The following is an 11,552-nucleotide window of genomic DNA, read 5'->3' on the forward strand; positions in this document are numbered from 1 at the left end:
AAGAGAAAGGAAGGTTAAGGGCAAGGGCGCAGTATAATATATAAGAAAAACTTGATCTTTGAGGGGAAATTTTTCCAACTAGACCGATAAATGAGAAAAAGTACCAGTCATACCAAGAACCAAAGGCGCCAGCTTTCATTGTGATATATACCGTATCTTTTAGCTGAAAAATCTATGGATAAGAACCGGCTCTGGGAGGAGGGGTGGCGCGACAGAGCAATGAAAAGATGGGATCTTTCCTTATCTTCGGTCGTGACGCCTTTTCCTTTTGTATGAGAAAGCGCTACAAAACATCCTTCTCGCGGGTTATCTTCTACTCAAGCAAGCTCTCTCCTATTCTTCATCCACCAACTAGCAGGAACGTAGGAGCACAAGAGGGTCATCATCTTCTGAAACGATTGGCTTTTGATCTGCTTTCCAAGAGGTGGTTTCTGACATGACCAGAAAGAGTGGAATTCTTGTTAGGATTGGCATGTCAAGTTGCTTTCTCGGACCCTAACATAAACCACCTTATCCTCACTCAGATTGTTCTTTTGGACTGAGCAGAAGCACGACCTCTATCTGACGTTTTCTCTATCCCTTCTAATCTCTCAATGGCATTTCCATCTCTCGATTCAATCAATCAAGTAAGTCCGGATGACACTTGTCTTTATTTAGTGTTTCCCCGGCTATTCAGCCATTACTTGCATCTCAGGTTCTTTGTACCCTTTTTTAGTGCCATGCACACTGAGGTTTCTGGCATGACCGAATCTTTTGAGAATATCGCTTATTACGTTAATTTCTTCATCTTGATGTACTCAATCCATTCAAATTCCATAATTCCAATGCTATAATCCCTATATTAAGATGAAGTAAGAAAGCATCAGTCCTCTTATTTTCTGTCTTCTATGAAAGAATGTAGCTCGCTCTTTCAACCCGGGGCCCCCTCTGGGGAACTGTTTGAGTTTTAGCATCGACCCCATTTCCTTTTGATCGTATTACGCTTGACTCGCTGCAAAACATTTCGCTTTCTGCGCCATGCTCGTACGTGGTTTACACTCCTAGCCTTTCATCTGACTTTGCCATCGGGCAATTGTTTGTTTTCAACTGGATTGGATTCCGAACCAAGAAAGATAGGCAACTTTCACTTGAAAGAAAGGAGCTTCAGAACTCTTGTATTCCACCGAATAAGAATAAGAATAAGAATAAGAGCAAGAAGGGGCTATCTTTGTGAAGGGACCGGCACCAGAAAGTAGATCATATGGCCTTTCTTTCGCCAAAATCAAGTAAAGCCCCGGCCCAAGAAATGCAGCAAAGCAAGTCGTCTTTGGTTTGGAGCAAAATTCCCGGATGTATAGGCTTGATCGAGTGCCTTACCTGAAATCGACGATATAAAGTGGGCTCTTTAGCTTGCTCCGACAGAGGTCTCCTTCTCCCTTAGCAGCGAGACCAGTCCCTACCTCTTTTCAATCAATCTTTCATACCGTATGCCTTTTCTACGCCTAAAACAAGTTCATGTCTCTCCTCTCTGAAGTCGGACCTTATTGAAAAGTAGTACGCTTTCTTTCGTGGTGTTCAGGATCCCATGCTTTGTAGTTCACGCATGGCTTTCTCTAACGAAGCTAATGCCGAAAATTAAAGACCTTAAACGGAAAGACACAGGAGGTGGCGAAAAACGAAAAAAGAGAAAGGGCTTACAAACTTCTCTGAACCCGGTAGCCAGCGGAGCCCTTATTCATGGGTTAGGGACTAGCATTGAACAAAGTTGGTGACAGCCGAAGAAAAAGTGAAAGGGCAAGTAAATAATCTAAACATGCGGGTAAGCAGCAAAAAAAGAATAAAAGTAACGCGCCCTACCTGTTAGTAAAGTAAGGCCTTCCAGAGCCTATCTAACACAGACATACACGCGGATGAGGACACAGAAATAAATGGACGTCGATCCGGTACTGAAATTGCATAGCAAAAAATGCAATATGTTCATACTTGATGAAACGCACATCATCCAATTCATGATTTAAGAACAAGAGAACGAGATATTGACTTTTTTGACATCTGTAACTACATTCTCACATTTCTTTTTTGATCTCATGACTTTTTATGCGATCGGAAAACGAATGAAATCAGAAAGATAGGCGGACGACTTGACCATAAGGTCGGATGTTTCCGTGAGCAGTAAGCAGCGGATCTCCCCTTTTTGGGGGAAAGCTGGTTAAACAAAACTAGGGATAGCTAGCAGGTATTTTCTAAAGGTTCAAAAAGAAGGTATTTCAAAAGGGCTTTGGCAAAGGAGGTTCACCTTGCCTGCTTTCCTTGTCCTCCGTTCATCGATATCCTATACTGGATACCTTTGCCTTTTCCGAGTGGAGGCAGTAGGCTATTCTCGTTCTTAGCTTTATACGCCGAAACATGCCATTGCGTAGGCTCGTAGGCGTAATTCGTATTCGTATTTGTTATTGGCGTACGTAATTTCCTTACTACGTCTATCGCTCGTAGGAATATCTCTAAATAGGAATCGTAGTCCTCGTATGTACATCTTTCGTATTGTGAGAAAGCACCTATGCCGCTAGAAATAGTAGCGCCTTAAAGAAGGCGTTCCAGGTTCTTTTTCCCCTGGTTTGTATCAGAGCTGACCACTGATAATAGGAAAAATGAAACATTTGGTGTGTTTTAATTCATTCTCAATCTTGTTTCCCCTTGCGCTCCGAGGGAAATAAAGGGGAAATCACTGATTCATTTGGAGTTGTTTTCTAACTGACTCATTGACATGAGAGATTGGATGCGATGCGCCAGTCACTCGTACTACAGCGGACAAAGGTCACCGGCAAACGACTGTTCCACAATGGAACCTGGCACTACTGTTTGCCGTAAGGGCCGACCCACCTTTTCAGAGAAACAGACACATGAAATCACTATATTACGCATTTTCGAGATAAGAAAGTGGAGAATGCACTCTTCCCTTTTTTTTACATTTTAAACTCATGTTCATGGTCTGTTTTATTCCCAATTGTTGCCCGTGTGAAAAGAAAGAAGAGAAATTGGGCCATGTTTCCCGAGAGAGACTGCCTTCTCTCAGGCCAGCAGTCTTATACTTATATTCGACTGCTCTATGACGATCTGACCTCTTTCCTGGGCTCTGCTTGCTCGTCTACGCTCCGACCAATTCAGTCAAAATCGAAAAAACGATGTTTCCTTGAAAAAGTCTAAGAAATAGTAGTAGTAGTCAAAAAGTGCACTTTTTCCATATATTTCGATTTATAGGGATCCCTATCTTTATCTCTATCCACAGAGATACCTATCTATATAGAGAGAGATTTTTCTCAAAATTGATCTAGACTATCCTCTATCCGGATAGATATGTCCCTATGAGCGACTAGGCCGATCTTTTTTTATATGTTTTGGCCACGTCCGTTTCCGCTCCGAAGAGGAAGGTTTGGATCTTTCAATCTTATGTCGTGAGGGATGTGACCTATGTTAGGTCCATAAGATACCACAGCTTTTAGTGTTCTATGATTCACCTCCGAATAATGAGTAGGTAGTTCGATCCTTTTGATTCTTATCTTCCTAGTAAACGGGGATCCGGAGCAATAGGTCGAATTACTATATAAAGAAGACTTTTCTACAAAAGGACTTATTGTTCGAGTAGGAAGATTTCGGTTTTTCTCCTTCCCTCTTTTCAATAAGAAGAAGTATTTGAAATGAAACAAATTCCTCTTCATTCTGTTGTGCTCAGCGAAGGAACTGCCTAAGCATACTTTTGCGGATCCAAACTTCTTTGTTCTTTCAAAGTCTTCTTCTTGCATATAAGAACGCAACTTTTGCAATTCCTTGGATTTGAGTAGTAAGCGGCATCCCCTCTGAGTTGTGAGTAAGCGGAACCATTCTTTTTTTGTTCTTCTCCAGATTCTGGCCGGTAGGAATTTGCCTCTTCTTTTTCCAACTGATATGGCCGATAGGAATTTGCCTATGATTTTTCCAACTGATATGTCGATATAGAAAGATCTCCTTATTTCAAAACCGCGGGTTCTCACGTCATTTTCTTTAAAAGATATTAGATCACCGTGGGAAACTTTCAAATGAGTAATGGTTACCAGTCCATTATTCAAACAAACCCTTCGATGACTTATCGGCTGCCTTGCTTGAGGAAGAGTGTCACTAAAATGGAGACGAACCGGAATCACGTCCGATCTTGTTTCTTGATTGAGTAAAAAAGGGATATATGAAGTTCGTTCTCTTCCTCTGTGCATCTCCCTTATGGGTAAATCCCCATAATAAAGAGACAACTTTCGTGTAGTTTGTGATTTGATGTTACTGTTTAGATTTTCTCTCCGAGAAAGATTTCTTTTAATGGATCTCCTCTTGTTCCTCAATCTTCGGAGAATACGGCGTTGGATTAGAGAAAGTTCTCTGTTCCGAACATTTCCTGGAAGTAGACGACACGTTTTAAATCTTAATGCTGGCATGGCATATTTCGTTGAATCAGTCTTTTTCGCCACATCGCGTATAAAGGGAATCGAACCCAACTCTTCCACGAACCCCCCACGAATGGCCCTCCCTTAATTCAATGAACTATGAGAATTCCTTTTTTCGTTTTTTTCTTTTCAGTTCTCATAAGTCCTTGATATACTAGCAGAAACTCAATACTTGACCGACTGCGTCACAGTGCTCAGGTAAAGTGGCAGTGGTTGAAAGCGAGCGGAAACGTCAGTGTTTTCTGTGCGTTACGATAGTAGTGGTGAAAGAAAATCCAATTCAAATATCTCAACGTAAAAGGAAAATCGTTTCACTTTGAAAGGAAAGCTAGCTATATGAGATCGAAATCACTCTATCTACGATATTCATTGCACCATGATTGAAGGACAATGAGGGGCAGGTTATATTCCCTTTCTTCTGATCGATTGAGGAATCGCTGATAATGACACCACGTCTGTAGCATCTACTGCTATTGCAAGGCCCCACTCGATCTATCTCCCATTCACTAAACAATTCCTCCGGCTCTCGCCGACTATTATTTGTCATTCCCAAATCCATTCTTGTCTAAGCTGCTCATGGTACTACTTTTTTTTATTTTGCGTTATTTTATTAGGCGGAAGATCAGGAAAATTAGGTAGTATCTAATATGTCCACGAACTAAGTATAATCTCCGAAACCCACCTTAATCCATTTTATATAGAATCTATCTCCTTCCGTAATCCATTCCTCCATCCCACACTCTTCTTATAGTTATGAGTGAATCTGAATCCTCAAAAATAAAAATACCGAAGACAAAGAGAAGACATCAGGGAGCGGAGAGAGAAGAGAGCGGTTGTTGGAACAGCAAGCCCTACTTCCTTCACTGGGACACTGGCACCAAACAAAAACAAAACTAGACTGCCCGAACAACAAGTCCTGCCCCTTCCTCCCGGATCTGCACGTTGAACAAACAAAGACACTCCCCCTCATCCGATAAAAACGAGTATTATTTCTCAGCTGGCAACAAAGAAACGCCTAGCAGAAGAAAGTAGTTATTCTTGCATCTCTACTACTAGGAAAGTAAGTCATTGACAAAGGACCCAACCCTTCTGAATTCGCTGAGCGAGACCTAAGATCGGAATGAACAGCAGTCAAAACCCTGAGCCCATCATGTCTGCCAGCTATGCAATGGCTCTACTGGAGATTCCGTAGGGAGAGCAGTCGCTAACCTTTCCTTCGGTCAATCACGAGAAATTTGCGAATCGAATCCGTTACATTAGAGTGATCAACTATATACGCTAATTATTCAAACAGATGCTCTCCGGTGGAAATGAACCACGAGAGACTAAGCCCTGCCGATAGCAGTAGAAGCGTTAGCCACAGAGTGACTTTTTAATTGACACCCACTAGTGGTCAGTTTCTACTTCCAAGTTGACTGGACCAGGTACCACATTTACCATAGGATATGCTTATCTGACGAGGTCCCTCGAGTCATCTCTGCCACTTGGAATTGCTTATGAGCTGTTCTTAAATGCTCTTCAAAGTACTCAAGCTTCAAACTCCTTGCTAACCGATAAAAGGAATCAAGCTTAAAGGACTATATGACTAGCTCTTCCACATCCTCGCCACCATTCATAAGGCTTTCAAGGAATATTGAGATATCTACAGAAAAGAGAAACAAACATTCTCAGTTGGTCCACTATTAGCGAGGCCTAAAGTCTTCACTTCATCAGTCTAGGAATAACACTAAAGTAGCACCCCTCACTACATTCTTGTTCACTGAACATAGATCTATAAAGAACAGTGCACTGGTACACGATATGATCTGTCGTCATGACCCATGAACTGAACTTCTCAATAATCGAAATGGTCCTCTCAGCATGTTTCAAGGGAAGCAAGAGATCGTTTTCTCAGGATATTAGTCACCCAATCTTCCCAATAGTATTCCTTAACTCATGAATTGATACACTTGTTCATTCTCTTTCTATTTCCACTGGTTTCTTTTGTTCACTTGCAATGCGGCATTTGAATCCATTTTACTCCACTTCTCTCTCTTTTCTTCCTGATGAGGGTGATGTACTCCGGGTACCTGATCATCATGACTGGAATTCAAGAGGATTCCTTGAGTACTCGTTACTTCGAGGTCAAATGGTGCGATGGTATTCATCCAAAATAGGAAACTGGTAGCGACTTGCATTTGATGGACTCTTCCTTCCTATAGGAATAGGGGAGAGTGGTAACGTGAGCCACCTTTCCTTTATACAGCAGTAATAGCACATGCAAGTTCCTAGGGTCTATATAGCTAGTCAAGGATCATAAAACAATTAGCAAATCATCAGTGGACTCCAAATAGCTATTTCATTGAATCGTACACGTGATTAGGCGGGGACAGGATTCGAACCTGCAGTCTTCAGGTCATGAGCCTGATGAGTTGACCAATTCCTCTACCCCGCTTTAGTCTAAACCTTTCATTAACATACAGAAAATAGAGTTCGATGCCAGGCGGATACTTGACATGTTCCCCCTCGGCCAGGCCCATCGCAAGGAAAGCGAAAACCTAGATTTGCTTTATCGGGTGTCAAACGGGAACTCCGAGCAAATAAAACACCTTTCAAAAGTATTAATACAGTCACATGTATGGTAAATGCATGAATGTGATGGACTCAAAAATCTGCGGTTCCTAATGGAATAGGTAACAAAGCCACTTTGCCACCTACTGCTACTAACTCGCCGCCTCCCCACGTTAAGCTAGTACTTGTTGTTGCACCAGGAGCTGTTACACCAGGCGCAGTAGCATGGATATTTTGTACCCATTGAGCAAAGATAGGTTGTAATTGTATGGCAGTATCCGAAAACATATCTTGTGGACGGCCTAAAGCACTCATGGTATCATTATGAATGTACAAGCCAAAACTGTGAAAACCTAGAAATATACATACCCAGTTAAGGTGGGATATGATTGCATCGCGGTGTCTAAGGACGCGATCTAATAGATCGTTGTATCGAGTAGTTGGATCATAGTCTCTTACCATAAAAATTGCTGCATGTGCAGCAGCACCGACTATTAGAAATCCGCCAATCCACATGTGGTGTGTGAACAAGGAAAGTTGTGTGCCATAGTCAGTAGCTAGGTATGGATAGGGAGGCATAGAATACATATGATGAGCTACAACAATGGTTGTAGAGCCTAGCATAGCTAGGTTAAGAGATAATTGAGCATGCCATGACGTTGTTAAGATTTCATAAAGACCCTTATGGCTTTGTCCTGTAAATGGGCCCTTGTGAGCCTCCAAAATATCTTTAAGTCCATGGCCAATACCCCAATTGGTCCTATACATATGACCTGCGATTAGGAAAAGAATAGCAATAGCTAAATGATGGTGCGCAATATCGGTCAGCCAGAGACCACCGGTTACTGGATCTAGTCCTCCGCGAAAAGTCAGAAATTCTGCGTATTTGGACCAATTTAAAGTGAAAAAAGGGGTTGCTCCTTCGGCAAAACTAGGATAAAGTTGAGCCAAAAGGTCCCGATTCAAGATAAATTCATGAGGAAGTGGTATCTCTTTAGGATCCACCCCAGCGTCAAGAAATTGGTTAATTGGTAAAGATACATGAATTTGGTGCCCCGCCCAAGAAAGAGAAGATAGGTCTGTTTTCATTCGTGTAGAACTGCTACCTCGTTAACGAACTTACTCAAAGAGTGCTATAGAGCCGAGTCTAAGAAAGCCGCCCTGTTATTATTTTCTTAACCTCAGAAAGTATCACGCGCGGGGCACCTCACATCGCACTAAATCACTACTATTAGGCCCTTCCTATCATTCCACAATCCGAAGGAAAAAGAGTATCCTATGAAGGAAATCGTATCTGATCTATCACCTTCCTCGTATCGATGCTTGCCACCGCGTCACTAGGTTGTTCATAGCTCTTGCTTAGCTTAATGGATCACCCAACTGTATTCCGGGATGTGTGCATTCCACAATCCCTTAAGGAAGAGGTGCACTACAGCCTTGCTTGTTAATGGGTTTCTGACTTCACAGCAGAGTGCTAGACTAGGGATAAGCTGGATACTGACTTCTTTCCAAGAGCTCCATCAGCCCTGCTTAGCCATACATCAGCTCTACCATTACTATACGCATTCTACCTACGCTTTTATGGAAAGAAAGAAGAAAGGTTGGATGGTTGATCCACACAAATAAGAGATATGTAGGCCCAACCTTCAATTGCAGAGAATAGCAAGCCCCCTTTGCGGAACAGATGTATAGAGGAAAAGGGTGACCCACATCGCAAGGGCTTTCCGATTGTGTGAATCAGAGCCCAAGAGAAGATCAATTCATTAGGAGACAGGTATCGATGCTTGCCAGCAGGAGAAAGATCACTAGGTTCAGTCTCTGATCTGATCAATAGGGTTCCCTAGGTACATTCCGTTTTCTGGAAATCCAGCAGGGATAGTAGCTGCCTTTTCCAGGGCAAAAAAACAAGTTAGGCTATCCGAGATTTGCTCTTTTTTCCAGCTTTTTGGAGTGAAAATAAGGAGGGACTTGTGATTGGTTTTCTACAGGGAAGAGAGATACCAAGCCGGGCAACTTCCCCTACTAACTACTGAACACAAAAGCCAAGGTGACCCAGAACAATTATTTCACTTATTTCTAGTTTAAGAAGGACCTTGTGCGCGGTTCACGACTCCCGGTGCTTAGAGATGCGGTTCACTACAGCAGTGGTAAGAAAAGCAAGAAAACAGGTATCAAGAGATGGAAGTGAAAGAAGAACTGTTGATCGACCGGTGGTTTGGGTCTGGCCTTTTAGGATTCGGGTTCCTATTGAATTGACTTTGCCTTTGCCGAGGAGCAGAAACCGAGCCCTTTGATTTGATCCAGTGAGTGACGTTACGAGCAGAAGCCTCGACAAGTTGAATCCGGTACCGAAACAAGGATGACATTATTGAATATATTCTTCTTTCCTGTGCTTTGCCTTTCCCGTTTTCCATACCTTTCGTAGTAGTTACTCGCCACTAGAAACAGGATTCATGAATTCAAACTAAAAGCAAAGGTATCGCTAATTCCATTTCAGTGGAAATATAGGGATGAAAGTTTCTCTCCTACTGATTTCGATTGCACATCTAATGAAAATATATGCACATGAATGTTCAAAAGCAAGGCTATCCCCTTTGCCGTTACCGAGGATCTATCTTTGTCCCTTGATTCGAAACTGAGGAAAGCGTGCGCTCGACCTCCTGGAAGGAATGCAATTATTCGCTTCGTAGTCCTCGTATGAATTCGCCATCGCTCCGAATCGTGGGAGCCGTTGAGTTCGGAGATACCGTTGTAGGAAAACAAACAAGTGAAAGAAGCCCTCGTTCCCACTCTTCTTCCCCCCCACCTACCCGGTAGGTAAGTAGGGGCCTCGGTTTCTCTATTTGCTATGAGAAACCTACACAAGTAAATTTCTATTTCGTGCGCGATCCCAATCGTGGACTTTCACAATTAAGTCGATATGGGGTTTATCCTTCATGTTATTTAAAAAATAAAGGCGTCGCCTTGAAATGCCCTCGAGGACCTGGTTTTTTTTTACCAGTTTTTCCTAGCTCGCATTTTCCAGGTTAAGATCCCTGTAAATTTCTTCCAATTTGGTTTCGGGCAGCTTACGATTTCGACAGGATCTCAGAACATTCTTTATTTGCTTTTTCAACAACGAAATGGAGGGTACTTCTGGGTTGGGCGGGGTGCGGCTTGCGGATGGCTCCGACCAAAACCCATCTTTTCCATCGGCGTCTTGACGTCCCACTTTGTTTTTTCGTGGATCATCATCTCCTGGCGTAGCGGAAGCACTCGACGAGGCCTCTACGACAGAAGAGATTCTTCCCCGTTTCTGCCCGGACGATTCCTTCAAATAAATAAAAATAAAAGTGAAGAGGAAAACGCATAACCAGAAGAAAAAGATATCGTGATGTAAAATGATCATGGGGACACATTGTTTTTAGGACCGACAATTTCCTGCACTGCTTAAACCAAGAAAAAGATACATACTAGTTTTCATAGGTAGGCCTCTCTCTCCTACAGAATAGGTTTTTCCAAAAACTACCCATGGGATTTCTTTGTCTTTTCCTTATCTTTTGTCCGGTGAAGAATCTCCTGCTGCAGAGATAAGATGAATGGCTTCGAGATACCATCACTCGTCATTGCCAAGGAAATGAATTGCAAATTGGCTACTTATAGTCTACACTTCCCCTGATTCTCCATGATGACCCGCATTCATTGATTGAGAGAATAAGCTGAAGATAGATCCATTGCGATATTGGTTTGGAAGAGAAGCCGTGGAGACAGCTCATTGTTCCTATGTCCGGAATTGTTAAAGAATGAAGGTACCCCGTTGACTATGTCGGGTAACGCCGACTTAGGTTATCCCTAAAAACACTATCAACCACATCATAACTGTTTGCTTCCGCTTTCCTCGCAGAGTTGGTTCTAGCTTTCACCGAAGGATCTCGATCGATGCTCGCCATCAAAAGATATGGGTCTAGCTGCTGCCCTAGCCGGAAAGAATGGGAGAGTGAGCCATTCATACTGAAAAGAGTGATTCGTTTTTGAAGTATATCAAATTCAGAGGAAAAAGCTGGAAGAAGACGACGGGATTGTTGATAGATCCCCTCTACATCCTAACCAAGAGGACCAAGTGCAAACCTCTGTCTCTTTTTCTCGCCGGGTGGAAAGGTTATTCTTTGCCAGTAGTGCCCTCTGTAGGAAGAATCGTAAATGCCGGAGGACGCGTTCAACATGAATTGTCACTGTGGAATGAAATCACCTCTCGAATCGAGCAAGAAATGACTATTTATTTGATAATAGCGACTTATCACAAAAACAACCAAGGGTCCATCGACCCGATTGAAACTGTCTTCACTGCGTTGAATCGAAGGGAACTACTATAGAGAGTGGAATAAGCTACAAGGCATAACACTATGAGCTTTTCTTTAGATAACCTTAATCACACCAGCTTTTCCTCATGGGAGGGTAAAGGAAATAGGAATGTATGAAATCTATCCCAATAAGAAATGCGGAAGGTTGTCAACTAGAAACCTGTTATCACTCTCTTCTTCCGATCATCCCATCAGTTTCTTGTAAGCCTGCTTC

General features: G+C 42.5%; 1 protein-coding gene and 1 non-coding gene across 2 annotated transcripts; both read right to left on the reverse strand.

Moving 5' to 3' along the window:
- Positions 1–2,900: 2,900 nt before the first annotated feature.
- Positions 2,901–5,535, reverse strand: LOC141027826 (small ribosomal subunit protein uS4m-like). The gene has a single exon (XM_073505308.1). It carries the CDS (start codon positions 4,437–4,439, stop codon positions 3,366–3,368), a length of 1,074 nt encoding a protein of 357 aa, XP_073361409.1. The 5' UTR covers positions 4,440–5,535; the 3' UTR covers positions 2,901–3,365.
- A 1,273-nt stretch (positions 5,536–6,808) lies between these two features.
- TRNAM-CAU (transfer RNA methionine (anticodon CAU)) lies at positions 6,809–6,882 on the reverse strand. Its single transcript has one exon. It is a non-coding gene; the product is annotated as a tRNA-Met (tRNA).
- Positions 6,883–11,552: the final 4,670 nt, after the last annotated feature.

Source organism: Aegilops tauschii, chromosome 7 (genome assembly GCF_002575655.3).
Source record: "Aegilops tauschii subsp. strangulata cultivar AL8/78 chromosome 7, Aet v6.0, whole genome shotgun sequence".
In the NCBI taxonomy this organism is placed as follows: Eukaryota; Viridiplantae; Streptophyta; class Magnoliopsida; order Poales; family Poaceae; genus Aegilops; species Aegilops tauschii.

What these genes read in the sequence shown, in the direction of transcription:
- LOC141027826 (XM_073505308.1), bottom strand. Translation starts at nt 4,439, where the DNA reads ATGCCAGCATTAAGATTTAAAACGTGTCGTCTACTTCCAGGAAATGTT.